The sequence below is a fragment of the Dysidea avara genome, chromosome 2 (genome assembly GCF_963678975.1).
Source record: "Dysidea avara chromosome 2, odDysAvar1.4, whole genome shotgun sequence".
In the NCBI taxonomy this organism is placed as follows: domain Eukaryota; kingdom Metazoa; phylum Porifera; class Demospongiae; order Dictyoceratida; family Dysideidae; genus Dysidea; species Dysidea avara.
In genome coordinates, this window is record NC_089273.1 from 19,533,265 (window position 1) to 19,550,946 (window position 17,682).

Here is a 17,682-nt window from a genome sequence, read left to right on the forward strand (position 1 = left end):
GTGTTGGTTAGATAAAACTAAGCCCAAACAAGCCTTCAAATTGATCCAAAATGCTTTCAACAATTTGCTACATAATTTAAATATATATATATTATCAGAATTTTCTACTGACTGGGTAACTGGCTGACTGACTGATGCCTTCAGACAAGCATAACTCTATAATGGCTCAGGCTCAGGCTCAGGCTATAAGTTTACACCTGCCGGAATTTTTCCTACTGAATTATCTCCTGAAGTAGATGACTCCACTATTAATGTGCTTTTGGTCTCTACAGTTTGTACATTAGGATGATAGCCCACTATTTCCAATTGTCTACAGACTGATTCTGATAACAACAACTGATGAGGTGCTACCAACTTGACAAAAACAGTAGTAGTAATAGTTTTGTCACCAAGACTGACTTTCATATTCATTTGTCCATCCAGAATAATTGGTTTCTGATCATATATAGATACAAGCTTTCAGCTGAGGAGCTTTAAGATCCTCTATCTTGAGATTAGCCTTCTCAACTATATGATAAAGCAGGTCTCCTCTAATGATGGTGATGTCAGAACCAGTATCAATGACACCAGTAGTAGATACTCCTTCAATCTTCACATCAACACAATGGGATTCACTCCTCTCTGTCATTGTCTGGGAATTAGTCTGTATCATCATGTTAGCACCAGTTGGCTTACTAGTCTTTTGGGCTGAAGTTTTAGTTAAGCTTTCTGTCTTCTGCTGTCGTCATTGATAAGATAGGTGGGTGGGACTATCACATATGTATCATCTCTGTTGCTTCTTCTGACTGGTTTCTTTCTCAATCTTATTGCTAGCCTTCTCCTGAGTGGTGTTAGTACTCTTCTTGTTCAATCTAGATCAATAGTGTGATGACAGTTGACTGCTATTACTCTTTTGTTTCCCCATTTCAGATAGCTTCAAGTACTGTTGATTCCTTTGAGCTCTGCCAGTATTTGTTCCTCTCTCTTGGTTGCTATACATAGTTCCTTATAGTTCTGAGCCCCAGGAACAGCAGGTGACTCCATTAAGGTTAGTAATAAACCTTCCTGTAGCTGTCCATATAACAACAGCATTTCCCTTGTCTAATTTGACAGATGCTCCCTTCTAAACCCAGTCTGGAAAACATCTTCAAGTTGTCCTATAAAATCTGACACACACTCATCTGGTCACTGTGATGTGTGACGGAAATCCAATGCAGTTAATTCCCAGTTATCGGGATCAAGTCTTTCTTTCAATGTTCTTGTAGCAATTTAGTAGTTTACCTTCTCTTCTGGTAGTAATAACTGCAACTCTTGTGCTGATTTCCCTCTTAAATAACCAGCCAATTACATCAATAATTCTTCAGGGGATCAATTATTCCAGATGACTGCTCACTGTAACGTTAGTAACCAATCATCAAAGGTTGTCTTGACATCATCAGCAGTAAAAGGATCTACTGGGGGTGCCTTTCCATGACGGAAGATGTAAACATGACTTGTACCAGGCAACTTACTACCACTAGCGGTACCTGTAGAACATACTGGTCTGCCAACAGAAGCAATGTCAGACAAACATGTACTCAGTCGAGTTTCCTGCTGAGCTTGAGACCTCTCTCCTTCTCTGTCATACCTTAACAGTTCATTGCTCCAAGTTGGGTCACTCACTTTAACTCTTGCTGCAGCTGTTGTTGACATGCTACAGTACTCTCCTGATGAAAAGGTTAGGTGCTGTTGTTGTGACCCATGTAGGTGTTATTGTTGTTGTTGTTGAACTAAGTAGTCACCTGATAAGGAAAGGTGTCACCCATGTAGTTGTTGTGATTCCATGGCTTCCCTGATGTTGTTGTGGGCCTTGTAGCCATGAGGTTGTGGTTGAAAGGAAAAACCCAACAACTACTTCACACTACTTGCTAGACCAGTTTTGCTACTCCCTAAAGAATAATACATACTGGCAGACTCTTTCACCACAGGATTGGGTGGTACTTCACCAACATGACCATCTGTTGGTAGTAACAATCTGGTAGCTCTGGAATCCTTGCAAAAACCTGGAATGGCTGCTTCTGTCAGAAAAGATGCTTTCAGTGTGGCTAGCTTCAGCTCTCTTGATTCCAATATCTTTTTTACTTGTTGTAGCTGCTGCTCTTTCTGTGCTAGGATACCATCATACCTCAACAATTGCTCACTGTTTTCTTGCCAGAGCTCCACTACCCTATCATTTGCACTTTTAAGCTTAGCCTCCAATCGGTCAACTTCTCCCTTTGTTGACTTTAGCTCCATAAGCAATGCCATCTTCTCTTCCTCAAGGTTTTGAAGAACATTGTGTAACTGAGTGAGCTTACAGCGTGTTTACACTAGACGTAGAATTCAAGTTATTGTGGGGTAATTCGATCCAGGCCAATTAGCGCTTCAGTGTAAACACATGTCGAATCGAGCCATGCAAATTCGAATGGGGCTACCTACCTGAGGTGGTCCAGTTCGATTCAATTCGACTGACATCTGCGTGTAAACAGTTGTGACCTTGCAGTTCAATTTAACTCTAATAAACGGAATAAAAGTACAGATAGTTACAGCTAAAATGGTGACTGTAATGATGAAATGAAGCAACAGTGAAGTATTTAGGCGACAATAAGGAAACACAGCTTCAAGAACAACACAAGGGCTCAAAGCAAACATGTACGCATGTGAATCAATAGTTAACTAACTACATGGAGTTGAGAGTAGTCGCCAACATCGAAGCCAACACTCTAGACTTTATCATGCTTACTAACCTGGCGATTCATAGAGCACAAATCCTTTTTAACTCTTAACAACCTTTACTTTGATGCAAATTATGATTTTGGGTTTAGGTTTTTTTACAGATTGGAGCGAGTTCACCTTCATAGTATAAACGGGGCTCACAAATCGATCTGGATCGCACTGAAGCGATCTCATACAGAGCGATCTGCAGTATAAACACGTGGTAAGGTGTCAAGTCTAGTTCCCGTTCTTAGTAAATAGTTAGTTGGGATTCTGTTGTTTGCTCAGGCTGGATTTTACTGAAATTTAGACTTTGCTGTTTGATAACTTTGTTGCGGTCACTGCACCTGTTATGTAAACAAAAACAACATAGTTGACCTCCTTAGTTTATAGCAAGTATTTATGTAGGTTACGTAGGTATAAGTATGGTTACTAAGTAGTTCTGTGTATTGACTGGTTAATATGATGGCATTCAGCAATTCAGTCAGTGGTCTTGGCTGTGAATGGGTTGTAAAAAGTGGGTTCCCCATGCCTACACTGTCAATTCACTTGTACATACAATCTACATTGTTTTCAATACAAGTCTATGTTTGTGTGACTGGATCTGCAAAAAAACTGCCTACGTTAATTTTACAGTATAAAATTAATGCATTGATTACAATTGAAAAAAATAGAACTTCTGTAAATTTTTGAATACTTTGTTCTTGTTGAAGAAAGAGTCTGACAATATAAACCTGGATAACATCTTATTTTGCCTACAGAGTTCAAAAATCTTTATTTCACTGTAGTAGACAATGGATACGTAATTTGTGGCCAGGGTGTTTGTTTACACCTGGTCCAACCCTTAGTATCATTCTTCACTGAAATCACCTTTGTATGTAGTGAAGAAAAATGATACACAACAAACTTACCCAACAATGAATTTGTGTCGAACATGGTGTAAATTTCAACTCTGTATTACTGTGTACAGTACAGTCCATTTACAACTTCACACATGCGTGGAATTTTTTGGCATGGCGCTACGCAGCATCACGGCACTTGCCGCAAAACATTGTTGCGTGGCCCACGCCAAGTTTGCTACACGCCATGGTGTGCCATGCATAGCCCTCACTAGCTGCCACGCGTCGTCGTTACGCCATACATCGTCGTTACGCCACGTCTGACTGTCAACCACATGTGTGTGTGAACTACAAACTCTGTACAATAGTTACATGTACAGTGCTGTACTATAGGGCTGGAACAAAGCATCGAAAGTTTTGTGGGTTTGAGGGTTAAGTAAACTTCAAATTATAAAAGTATCAATGTTCGTCTCTTCATAATCGACCTTTGTGTGCCACACCCACTTTTGAACCATCGAAGTTTAGCTTGCTACCGTAGTTGTAGCCTTAGAACACCTTATAAAGTGATAAATAATGCATGAAAAATGTCCTTTTAGCCAATAGTTGGTGTTTTCCTGTGCGTGATTGCAGTATAGTGGACCCACCCATTTGCAATGGATCGATTGTGTCATTCAGTACTGCTGCTATGCACTTTCCAAATGCTTACAAACTTATTAAATAGTATTAGAAAGACAAAACTTAAAAAGGGCATTGGCTAATATTAGCCATGCGTTGCAATAGTTCCAAGTGTGGTAATCAGAGGCCTCCACACATTGCAATGTCATGGCGTGGCAATCTCTTTTTCTGAGCGTGGTAATGCCTTGTGCCACAGCATGGCAATGGCCAGTCCCACACGTAATGTTTGCTTTTGCCACAGGAAAAGTTGCATAGCACCACGCTAAAAATGTCACGCATGTGTGAAGATATAAATGGACTGTACTGTAAGTTACAACTGTTTTTGTAAGCACCTGTAATTTATTTTCCACATACCGTATAGCCTAAATATTTTGAGGGGCAAATATTTCGAGGTTGAGCAATGTTGCTAAAAATAAAATTTTCGCGGATTTGCAAACACTCCCAAAATGTATTAGACTATATGGAGGTCTAAATATTTCAAGGCTAAAATATTCGCTGATAGCCCCCAAAACTGCAAAATCAGCGGAAATTTTCCCCCCTCTAAATATTTAGGCTATACGGTACTTCCACTACATATCAATCTTTCTGTTGTTGCTACATTTTAGGACTGTAACTGCAAAAGTTATTGACATATGAGACTAAAACTGTACCAGAGAATACTTTTGACTATGTAGTTTATAAATATTTAGAATAGGGCTGAAACAATTACTGCAAATGCTCGAAAGATTTTGGTATTCAGTTAGTAAAATTGGTACTCGAGCAAGATAACATGACCCAGCTTACATGATGCATTTGCCATCAGGGAGTGACACTATGAAGGCCATAGAGTTTGATTGACATAACTTCTTGTCAGGAGCACTAGCATTAATACTCTAGTACAGTGTGTGTATCATTGTTGTTACTTGGAAAACCTGTAAACTGCTTAAAGTCAGTATAAAACCATCACATTGGTATGACTACAAGTAGCTAGTGTTCATGACTACTTGATCATTAACTCTAGAGTGTACTCAAATACTAAAAAGCCATGATCGTTTCAGTCCTAATAAAGAATTCACAATTATGGTGGGTTTTCACAATTCCGAACACTTTATTAATTTAATTTTATAGTACACAGTAGAGCTGTGCGTTTATATCGATTATGCAATTAATCGATTGCACACACAATCACAATATGTAATAATTGCATTTAAAAAAATAATCAATTAATTTTGTGTGATTATGTAATATGCATGAACAAGAGTATACAGTAATAAACGACTTTTTCAAGATGGCGGATGAAGAAGACGCTCAAGAAGCCATTCAAGAAGAAACTCTGACGGATTATTTATAGAGACGGAACTTGGTGCCGCCTACACACTACACCAGCAAGATTTGGAAGTATTTCGGATTTAAAGTTGATGATATAGATAAAAAGTATGTGTTCTGTGGGCTATGCGGAGCGAAATTGAAGTATTGTCGTAATACTACGAATATGGGAACACATTTAAAAGGAGTCCATCCACTATTCTATGCTAAGTCCGAGCTACAAAAGAAATCCACAGACGAAGCATCTAGTTCGAAGAGTCGTACAGCTGGTGGTAACGAAGGCACGCCAGAAGATGAGAAGAAGACAGCTTTCCAGCTACCACGACAATGCCCGCAAGCTTCAGGAGGGCAAAGAACATCACTAATGCCATTGGATATTTTGTGGCCAAGGATATGATGCCAATTAGCACTACTAGTAGTGGTGTTGGGTTTAAAAGGTTAATATGTGTACTTGAACCAAGGTATGTAGTACCACATAGAAAAATCTTTACTGATAAAACTATACCTGCAATGTATAACAGTTTAAGGAATGATTGTGTTAGGCCACTTGTTTCCTCGGCCACCAGCTTTGCTTTGACAACTGACTGCTGGACTAGTCGTGCCACTCAGTCATTTATTGGCATCACGATCCACTTCATTACTGACAATTTTCAGCTGAAATCTTTTGCACTGGCCAACAAAGAGCTCCTAGTCAGCCACAATGCTGAAAACTTAGCAGCTGCACTTGAAAAGGTGCTAGAAGAATGGGGACCGCTACATAATAATGTGGCCTGTGTCACAACAGATAATGCTGCAAATATTGACAATGCTGTGTGTGACGTACTTAGCTGGCCACATTTGGGATATTTTGGTCATACGTTAAACCTCGCTGTTAAAGTCAGCCTTAAGATTGGACAGGTGAAAGATGCTGTAGCAAGGTGCTCTCGTTTGGTAACTTATTTCCATAAGTCTTCACGAGCTACTTATTTGCTAGAAGTAAAGCAACAAGCCCTTGGTTTGCCATCCCATAGTCATCTTCAAGAAGTTGAAACCAGATGGAACTCAACCCTTGATATGATTGAACGAGTGTTAGAACAACAAAGTGCCATCTGTGCAACACTCATAGACCAAAAAAGACTTGATTTGATGCCTCAAGATTCCGAGTTCAAGATTCTTGAAGGAGTTGCTACAATTATTAAGCCTTTCTGTCGTATCACCAGTCAAGTTTCTGGAGAAGAGCACGTGACCGTTTCTGCTGTTAAGCGATTGCTACATTATCTGATTAACACTTATCAATCTTCAAGTGATACTAGCACTAAAACAACTACCTTAGGAAATACCTGAGCAGGCGCAAGTAATTGTGTGGTAGATGTTACCGAAAGTGCACGAAAAGCCATCTTAGACAACCTTTCCACTAGATACCAAGGTTCTTTAGTCAACATGTTACTGTGTAGTGCTTCTTTTATGGATCCAAGATTTAAATCCTTACCTTTTGTTTCAGTTGACTACAAAAAAGAGATTCACGCAAATGTAAAGCAACAGGCTATCAATTTGATGAGAAGTTCTAAGAGAAACTTGGAAAGTAGTGACAAGGAAGCTAGTGGCTCAGGTACTGGCACACCATGCAAAAAAAGCAAGCATCCTGATGAGACATGGAGCATGATCTTGGGGCCAATGTTTAAGAAGGGAATTGAGGATACTTGTGGTACATCTACTGATGATCAAGAAGTAGATAAAGAATTTCAAAAGTATTTAGCTGAAGATCTGATCTTGATTGACGACAACCCATTGCAGGGGCGTACCCAGGATTATTTTGAAGGAGGTTCGGATTTAAAGTGGCCGGAATGTCTTAAGGGGAAGGCCTGGGTGCTTCCCCTAGACCATGTTTGAACGAAAATGATGCATACACAAAATGTGCCCTTAGGTAGTAACATTTAAAAGGTGTTTGTGCATCTAACTAGCTAAAACCTACACACTGCTGATATGCAGCTTATAGAAACTATAAACCTATTGTAAAACTATCTAATCTTCACTTCCAGGCAACATACGGACAGCCAGCTTCAATTTCCTAGCACACGGAAGCCCTAACACTCGAATCCCTTAGTTGGCAATACTTCTTTCCAGCTATATACATTATTCTCGGCCGGTCTTCTGACTTGGCTTGTACCCCAATATGTTCGAGACATCACGTGATCACAACATGTAATAAATGAACAAACAATTCATCAGGTAAATATACATCAACAATTCACAGTTCGTGCTAACCTGACACATGTATAACACGACCACTCAAGTTTAGCAGCTGCTGCCTTAAGCTTGTAATATGTCTCAACCAACCACTGAACAGTCCTTCGCCATTTCACCCGCTCCATTCATCACATGCGCAATTGATCACGTGATGCAATATATATGATTTGCAGGGTTCAGCATTAATGTGATGTGACCCTCAAGAGTAGTACAGAGGAGTGCCAGTTGGAAAGTAGCTACCGGAGAGCTCCAGGGCTGTAAGATTTGGTGTGGTTTTTAATTTAAAAAAATTCTGCTTTTGAAAGGGGGGTTCATCCGAATCATCCGAACCCCCCTGCCCACGCCCTTGCATTGAAATGGTGGAGGGATAACCAGTTACGTTACCCAGTGCTTTCAAAGATTGCCCGACAACTGCTGTGCATTCCAGCAACCAGTGTGCCATGCGAGAGGATATTCTCCACATCAGGAAACAGTATAACACCAAAGAGAGCTTCACTGGACCCTAACAATGCAAGCATGTTGTGTTTCTTGGCACAAAACTTACCTGACAAGTAGTTTGGAGTTAAAACTCAGCTATAGTGCTATGTAAACAATTTCACAAATTACAATGATTTTTAAAAACTTTTTGTTGTAAACACAGTTTTCATCTTGTTATCTCTTCAGCTTGTGTACCTGTGTGAAATAAAGCATGAAAAGTAACAAAAGTTCACAATAATGCAAATTTTAAATGGCATGGCAATTAATCGCATTATCATGATTGTACATTGACAATCACTGGCAATTGCAATTGTACCCACAATCGCACAGCTCTAGTACACAGGAAGAATATTATGTACAGTGTATATGCGTATCACCTAGTACTAATGTTTGTAACACTTTGCATGGGAAGATCAAAGGTACATATCTGATATTTTCCTGTTTGTGTTCAGTACATTATTTGTATAATGTCCTGTGGTTGGGTACAAAATGCGTACTACAAAAAATAATAATTTGAAGCATGTTGTAATCATTTCAGTAAGCAATGGCAGTAGACATGAATTATAATATCCAATATGTCACTTGATTTGCCTCTTCATGGAGAGTAATAATATCTTTATGTGTGTTTGTTTATGATGTGGTAAAATGTAACACTATTATTGTCATTTCTAAGTTTGAACAGTATTCTTGGTTGATGGCATGGGTGGCGTTCTTAAGCTAGTGCTGATTAGTCAATCATTAATTGTCAAAAAGATACAGCAAGTCAGCATACAATATATCAACATACAACTCTTAAACACAGCAATAGCAAACCAGCACTATATGATAAAAGTTCAGTCTTTTTATAGGTTGCACACACATTGATTGAGGTTAGTTCTAGAACTTTCACTGTTCATTGTTTCTGTAAAGGTAATTGCTGAATATTCTCTGTTTATTATTTCACACTTGAGTACTGCTCATTATTTGACACTCAGATTCTGTAGGTTCTCTTCATTTCTCCCCCTCCTGATTAAGTGCAACACAATAAGTTCATACACATCTTATTGTAAAAGGGATAAATCTCTAAATCTCTGATTTCGTACTCAATAACAAGGTGCATGCAATCCATTGATCATAGTCCAATTCCAACGGACAAAGTTTTACGACTGGCCTTACAAGCTGTTGATCTCCAACTTGCAACTTCACACAACAAACATATCCATCCTTTCCTGGATAGACTTCAATTACTGATCCTAATGGCCAATGAGCTCTGGTGTTTTCACTAGATATTAATAAGATTCTTATTGGAATGGTACCACTTCTGTCTAGAACTCAAACTTGGAACCCACTCCCTCATCCACCTGTGCCAGAAGTGTCTCCCTCATCCACCTGTGCCAGAAGTGTCTACTTAACTCCTGGACTCTTCTCCATCGCTTCTTTGGATTGCTGTTTACTTCTTCATCAACTTGAGGTGCAAATTAACCACCACTCTTACCATGCAAAAAATGGTTGGGAGTTAAATGTATTCTGGGTTGGCTGACTGGTATGTTAATGGTCGAGAATTTATCAAGGACTCGGCTTCTGTAAATGCTGTTATCAATTCTTCGTCATTGACATTTGCATTCCCTAGTATGGCTAAGATTGCTCGCTTTGCTGCCTTCATCACCACTTCATACACTCCTCAAAGTATGGAGCTGAGGGTGGATTAAATTTCCATTTGATCTTTTGATTAATCAAACTTTCTTCAAACCTTTTATCTTTAAGTACTTTATCTCTTAGCTGACACAACTCCTGGTTTGCACCCACAAAATTTGTACCATTGTCAGAAAGTATTTCTTCAGGCACACCACGTCTGTTGCACATTCTACACAAAGCTCTTAAAAATGAATCTGTATCGAGGCCATAGGCCACCTCCAAATGAACTGCTCTGGTGGCTAAGCAGGTAAATAAACACAAATAACATTTCTGCTGCAATTTTCCTCGGCCCTGCATAGTCATAAAAGATCAGCAAAATCCACAGCTGTTCTTACAAATGCCCCTAGCGATAACTTCAATCGATTCAAAGGTAAGGGGCCATGACTTGCTTTGCACACTTGGCCTTTCTTCTCTTACATGCTGCACATTCTTTTTCCCAGCCCAGTATCTCCTCTCGAACAGCCACAATCCAAAATCTTGCTGATAGAGCAGCCAATATCTGGTTAGTTTCTGCAGTGTGGTTGCCTACTTCATGATAATGTTTAACAATCAGCTTTGTGATGTTGTTTCTTCTTGGTAGTATTATGAGGTATCTGACATCATATGGCAGAAATTCTGCATACTGTAGTCGATTGTCACATCTAATTAAACTAACTTTGGACACAGTTTAAGTAACTTGCTGGTTATTGTAGCAGTTTAGCCATCTGTAATGCCACAAACTCATCTTGAAATGCTTCCTTTTGAGCACTCTTAATTATTTGTTTCTCTGCACCTTTGATTTCATCTACAGTCAGCTATCCTATTATTCTATGTACAATTTAATACCTTCTGTATCACTCTCAACGGAATCCATACTATCATCCATGTAAGTGGAGTGGAGTATTGTTTCAGCAGCTCTAGGATAACTCTTTTCCCATTTCTTTGCATGATACTGTGACACAAATTGAGTGAGAAATGGTGCAGCATTGATGCCAAACACAAGACTATTAAATTTATATTCACATGGAGACTTACTTGAATCTAAATTTCTCCACAAGAATCTGTGATATGGTCTGTCTTCGGGACTGAGTCCAATTCTTAAATACTTTTCAGCTATGTCACAAACAATTGCAATTGGGTATCTTCGAAAACACAGTAATACATCAAATAATTCTCTCTGTAATTTTGGTCCTGGATGCATCATATCATTTAGAGCTATCCCATTGCACTTAGCAGCAGCAGCATCAAACACGACAAGTATCTTAGAAGTGGTTCGAGTGTCTTTAACACAGCAAAATGTGGCAAGTACCACTTATCGTTAACTCTGGCTGTTCCATACATGTTTCAATCTTTCTTACATAACCTTTTTCAAGATGGTTTACAATAACTTGATTGTATTCTGCAGCAACATCTGGGCTTCTAATCAAATGTTTCTCTAAATTTTGCAGCCTCTGAAAGGCCATCTTAAAACTATCTGGTAAAGACAGTCATATCTTCCTTCCAAGGTATGGTGATCTGATAACGACTATCTACAAACTTGATTGAACTTTCAACCTTTTTTATGACCATCTTTTCATTCACACTTAACACAGGTAAACTTCCATGCCGCTACTATCAATCTCCCCAAACTTTCTCAATACAACATCAATGTTTTCTCTGATTGTTTGGTCTAATGTAAAATAAGTTGTAGCAAAATGTGTCGTAGGACCAATCTTATCACCCAAGGCACCCACACACATCCAACCCAATGGGGTGAGTCTAGCAATAGGTTGGTCTGGTTTACCCTTAATGTCCTTAATGGAATAATGCAAATCAACACAATCCAAACTAATTAGAATATCAACAATAGGTCTAGACCCCAAATTATGAAATTTCTAGTTTTAGATGTGACCACTTCTTTGAGCACACATTCCAATCGATTACATTCATGTTCCTAGTTACTCTGTGTGTTGTAAATGCTGTAATGTTATAACTTTTTCCATCCAAACTCTCCAAGGCACAATCAATTGGGGTTGTTTCAAAACTTTCCATTTGACCGTTTAGCACACTAACATTAACTCTTTGTGACCCTTGAGACACAACTCTGCAGTGACATCCACGTTGACATATGTCTTAGCATCCAACACAGCATTTACTCTCACTCTTTTATTACCATTCTTTAGATATACTGGTATTGTTCTCAAAGCAATATTACCAGTTGTTTCTGAAACCATTGTAGTATCTGTTTGTTTTTCTTCATTTTTAGATCCCCCTCAGTACACAAAACCTTTTGTGAACCAGTATTATGTGATTGACTTACAGTAATATCTTGTTGACACTTTTCTCTTAGACCCTTGTCAGGTTTTTGCTCACCTACTTTTATGTCTGACTTCTTGTTCTCACCCAAATGGAATAATCTATGATGTACTTCTCTACACCCATTGAGACCACAAACTCTTTCAACTGATTCTGTCCTATGGTTCTCATATATCCATCTGTGGTAATGGGTCAACATTGTGGCTGGTAGTTTCTTTTGTAACTTCATATAGAGCAATCCATCTTTCAACTCATCAAATCTACTAGCCTCTTTTAATTCACTATTGCGATGTCCAGTAAACATGCAAACTTTCCAAATCTTTTTTGTGTTACCATTTCGAACTGGTCTAAAGCTATCTATTTCTTCAAGGTATAAGGCATCTGCCTCCTCTGTCCACCACCAAACTTTCTTTCCAAACGATCTTTGGCTGCTTCATAGGCTGCTGCAGAGTAACCTAAATTCTCTATCAATTTAAGAGCCTCTCCGGTGAGGCATTGTTGAAGTTGCAGCAACTTATATTCCGCTGTAGCAGGAACTTTATCTATACACGCCATATAGGCTACTTCCCAGCTTTGATACGTCCGCTTATCTCCAGAAAATGTTGGGATAGTGACTCTTTTCAATTGCTTCCAGATATCTTGACCGATAACTCAATACACTATTCTCTTGAACTGAATATCTTGCTGATAAGTGTTCACGAACATTGTTATTCAACACTGGATGATATGATGCTGACTGTAATAACTTCTCCTGAACAATTTCCCTATGACTTTCAGAATGTTTTTGAATTACAGCTGGTTGGTTTGCTAAATTTTCACCCAGTCTATTTTCTATTATATCCTGTGCTCTCTTATGTGCACTGCTGCACTCTATCTCTAGTTGCTCTATTTCCTCACTGACTTTTTTGAAATTCTTTCTGTATTTCTGACCTTTATACCTTTCTACTAACTGGAACATAACATCCATTGCTTCTCTTTCACAGTCATCTAACATATCACACAAATCTTTAATGTTCTCAGTTTTCAATTCCTTATTACCAACAAGGAGCGCCTAGCTTTAGTAAATGCTGACTTTATTCCAGCCTTCCTTTGTCTAAGTTCTATAATACTCACTTCATCCTGCACTGCACTACTATCTTCTTCTTCCAACTCTTTCTGTTGTTCTTCAACCATCCTCTGCTACCAAGTTGTTCTCAAGCCAGTGCTGATTAGTCAATCATTAATTGTCAAAAAGATACAGCAAGTCAGCATACAATATATCAACATACAACTCTTAAGCACAGCAATAGCAAACCAGCACTATATGATAAAAGTTCAGTCTATTTATAGGTTGCACACACATTGATTGAGGTTAGTTCTAGAACTTTCACTGTTCATTGTTTCTGTAAAGGTAATTGCTGAATATTCTCTGTTTATTATTTCCACTTGAGTACTGCTTATTATTTGACACTCAGATTCTGTAGGTAACCTTCTCTTCAGGTGGAAATAGGTCAAAAACTCTGGGTAGGTAAAAACAGTGGCCCCGGGGACCAAGGACCCGGGACCTGGGGACCCGCGGAAATCCAACTCTGCTTAGAATTTTATATACTTCACAGTATTCTACTTGTACTAGGTACCTCTGCAAGTAGTCTTGTATGGCCAATCCACTCCCCCCCCCCCCCCCCCTCCCCTGCAGCGTCTTGCATGATGTTTACACCAATTTAGAAATTATAAGTGCCTTTGATAAAGTGTCTGAAGCTGACTGCATTTATAGGCCACTGCCTGCTGTACAGTAAGCATACTAGTCTATTATGCCACCTAGCTACTAGAGTAGTTTAGGAACATTGTGCAAATGCACCATGACATATGAAGAGCTGCTGGAACTTGCTTAGCTTGGCTTAGCTAGTAACTGCTCACCTGCTGCACAATGAGCATACTAGTCTATTATGTCACCTAGCTATATACTAAAGTTGTGCAAACAAACATTCTGGGGAAATACTGTAGCAAGTGCAGGTTGCTTCAGACACATTTTCAGATGCACTCATAATTTGTAATTGGTGTAAATATCGTGCGAGACAATGCGAGGGGGGGAAAGTGGATTAGCCATGCATGACTACTTGCAGAGGTACCTAGTACAAGTATAGAATACTGTGAAGTGTATAAAGTTCCAAGCAGAGTTGGATTTCTGTGGGTCCCCTGGTCCTGTGTCCTTGGTCCCCGGGTCCACTGTTTTTATCTACCCAAAAATTTTATCTTAATGAACATCCTACATTGTAGTTCACGGTGAAAACAATACCACAAGTCTCAGCTCTGTAACCTGTTCTTATGGTCAATTAAATGAGCACCTATAATTTATATTTTGCATAGGTGCTGTACAAACAAATAGACTGTTTTACTCTTCAATTTATTAGCAAGCTGTGCTTTATATTGTGGGTTTGTGTGGCTTATTGAGAACCTGTGGCTTTTAATTGAGGCTAACTGAATCCCACAATCAAAACTGTTTATTGGTGATATAGGTAACATATACAAATTGAAAACTGTACTTGGTGAGCACTAGTGTTATGAAAATGATAATCTGTTCAACCACTTCAAAGGCTCAAGATATATTGCCAGGCCACATCAAAAGCATTATCAATCACAGTAAAGTTTAAAAGACTCCAAAAGCTTTTTAAGTACTATTGTAGGCTACAGAGATCTAACTGCTACAGTATGTGAAATCTAGTTGACCAGATGTGCCAAAAGTAACTTTCTCATCTCATTCACCAAATATTGGAGAAGACTATTAATTTGATGTCTGGTCAGTAACTTTGCATTATGTGTTGAGTAACCTTTGTGTCAATTTGAAACATAGTTACTGTTTTACCATTTTATAGAATTTGATTAGTAATGCCGCAATACATTGAAACATTGATAGCATTGATATAACAAGTCGGTGATGTGATATGTGACCGGATCTGCAAGAACCCCATATGTTAGCGTATTTTTCAAATTTCATTTTATTACATTATCTTTATTTAGATAGCCAATGGAATGGTCAACCAAAGTTTCAGCTCTAGAAACCAAGAACTTTCAAAGATACAGTGCTACAAAGTGGCAACAACAGGAAAATTGATTTGTATGGTGACAATATGGAAAATAAACTACAAGTACTTAATTAAATGATCGTAACTTATGAATGCAGTCATTTATCAAGATGAAATTTATACAATCGGATTCTCCATGAACAGGTTAATCCATTGCTGGGTACATTTTGCCTTCCAGATCCTTCCTACGACCAGGGAAAAAGCAAAAATGTGAGAAGAGAAACGATATTAAACCGCTCGTCCAACGCGAGATAGATTAATGTTCATATCTTCCATCTCCTTGGGAGCACTGACGCAAAACAAGATTTACAAACTCCTCTTGCTTTGGGGATCACAATGGTACTAAGGTATTTGCTGTTACCACCTTCCTTCACTGTGAAACAAATGCTCAAAAAAAATTACAGAATTTTTTTCCGTTTCATAAGCATTTCACCCATTGTGTTTATTGCACATTCTACTGTAAAATTAGGCTTGCGCTAACATATGGAATTCTTGCAGATCCGGTCACATATGACATGACTAATCAGTTACATCAATCTTTGTAATGTGTAACGTAATAATGTGGGGGAGGCCATACATATGGTATTTTAGGAATTCAAGTTTTGTGTTGATGGTTAGGCTATGTGTTATTATTTTTCTCAATGCTATAGTTAGTTGTATTCTTTATTCATATAACTTTGGTGATTTATAGTAGTGTTTTTCACCTGTATATCAAGTTTGATGGTATGTGGAAGATCCCTTCAAAAAACTCTAATAAAACAATCACACTTGACTGTTCTATTAGAGTATATCACATGTCATTTACGTATAATTATACACAATCAAAGATATATTATAGTTACGCACAGATATTCTCCATTTTATAGTTAGATTATTCTTATTGTTTCAGGCACTTATCAAATAGTACTGTATAGTAGGAACGATGAAGGTGTGGGCTTGACCCGTGATAAATACATATCATCCAAAAACCTACAGCTATTTTTCTTCACAATGACATGACAGTATTGGTTGGGTAAAGTCAAGCACAAAAATGCCTTCAGATTGACCCAAAACGCTTTTGTTGAACTGCTACAGAATTTAATTTTTTTTATTTGATGGAATTTTCTACTACCTGCCTGATGTGTTCAGTCAAGCATAGCAGAAAACTGGGTAAAACTACAGCCCTACTTCTTTCACAAAAACATTTCAAATTCACTTAAGAAGAAGCCTTCGGCATATCGATAAAGATACAGTGCATGCGCTATTGCCTTGCCTTTTATCCTTCTGTACCAGTGAAGGTTCTTCATCGATAGTAGGGCTTCCATCTAGAGGCGTGGCTAGTTACACGTTACACAACATTATCCATATAGCATTGCATAATGTGTATGCCTGTGGACATGCAGTGCTGAGTAAGCTATCCAAGACAAGTATTTGTTTTTAGCAAAGTTAACTTTACTTGCATTCAGTTCTGAACGTTTGCTGTGCCATCCTCCTGACTGTTCGCTACAGGCACGGATCCAGACTTCTATAAAAAGGGAAGGCCCACTCTTAATGATAAACTCCCCAGCAATGTTTTACTGTTAAATCTTACCGTTTAGGCCTTAGCTGAAGCCTGTACCAGTTGCTGTAATATCTTTAGAAAAAAAGACGATATTTATTTTTAGAGGCGCCTAAGCATTATTTACTGTATAATTATAGTGTTGTTGTTAACTATAACTGTGTGTAATAAATTATGACTGGTTATGTGAAAAGGGGTCTTCCCACGCACAGACATCCAATTTGCCAACTTTAGTAATTCATAGCTTCAGACAAATTGAAGGAAACCAATGACTTCAAATCTGGTCAATAGTTAGCCCCAAGGATGAAATATTTTAGTGCTCCTATATGAATGAGTGATAAAGACAAAAAATCCAATTTGCATTATTACACAGTGCGTTTAGTGGTCATGAACTTGCAGGAAAAGTTCACAAGCAAGTACCGTATGGTGGGTTTTATCTGCGAGGTCCTAATTTGTGCAAATTATGTGAGAAACTACAGGATCGCAGAATTTAATTCTACAGCCTCTTACACTTTCGTGTTTTATTAAGTCAGCGATTTAAATATCCACGCATTGCAGTGTGCACCTATGTCTCTTTTCAAGTACTTCAAAAGGTGGACATTTCATCCTTGCAGCCTGATCTGAAAGGTCCTTTGTCAGATCGCTTACCTACAACATTGATTGCAGAAGCAACCAAAGAGGTTTAGAAAGCAGTAGCTGAAGCTAAGGAACCACAAAAGAAGGCCCCGTATGTAAGAGTCACTCCAGAATGCAAGGCACAAGTTGCCAAGTTTGCTTCTATTAATGGAAACAGCGTCACTGCCGCTAAACGTTTGGGCAAGAAGTTGAACGAGAGCACTGTTCATTTATCCTGATACTAAACTGGGACCACTCAACTATAAACATCGTGCCTGTGTCTTCA

General features: G+C 38.6%; 1 protein-coding gene across 1 annotated transcript; it reads left to right on the top strand.

Annotated features, from left to right (window-relative positions):
- The first annotated feature begins 5,858 nt into the window (after window positions 1-5,858).
- LOC136247904 (E3 SUMO-protein ligase ZBED1-like) lies at window positions 5,859-6,854 on the top strand. Its single transcript, XM_066039724.1, has one exon. It carries the CDS (start codon window positions 5,859-5,861, stop codon window positions 6,852-6,854), a length of 996 nt encoding a protein of 331 aa, XP_065895796.1.
- The last annotated feature ends 10,828 nt before the right edge of the window (window positions 6,855-17,682 follow it).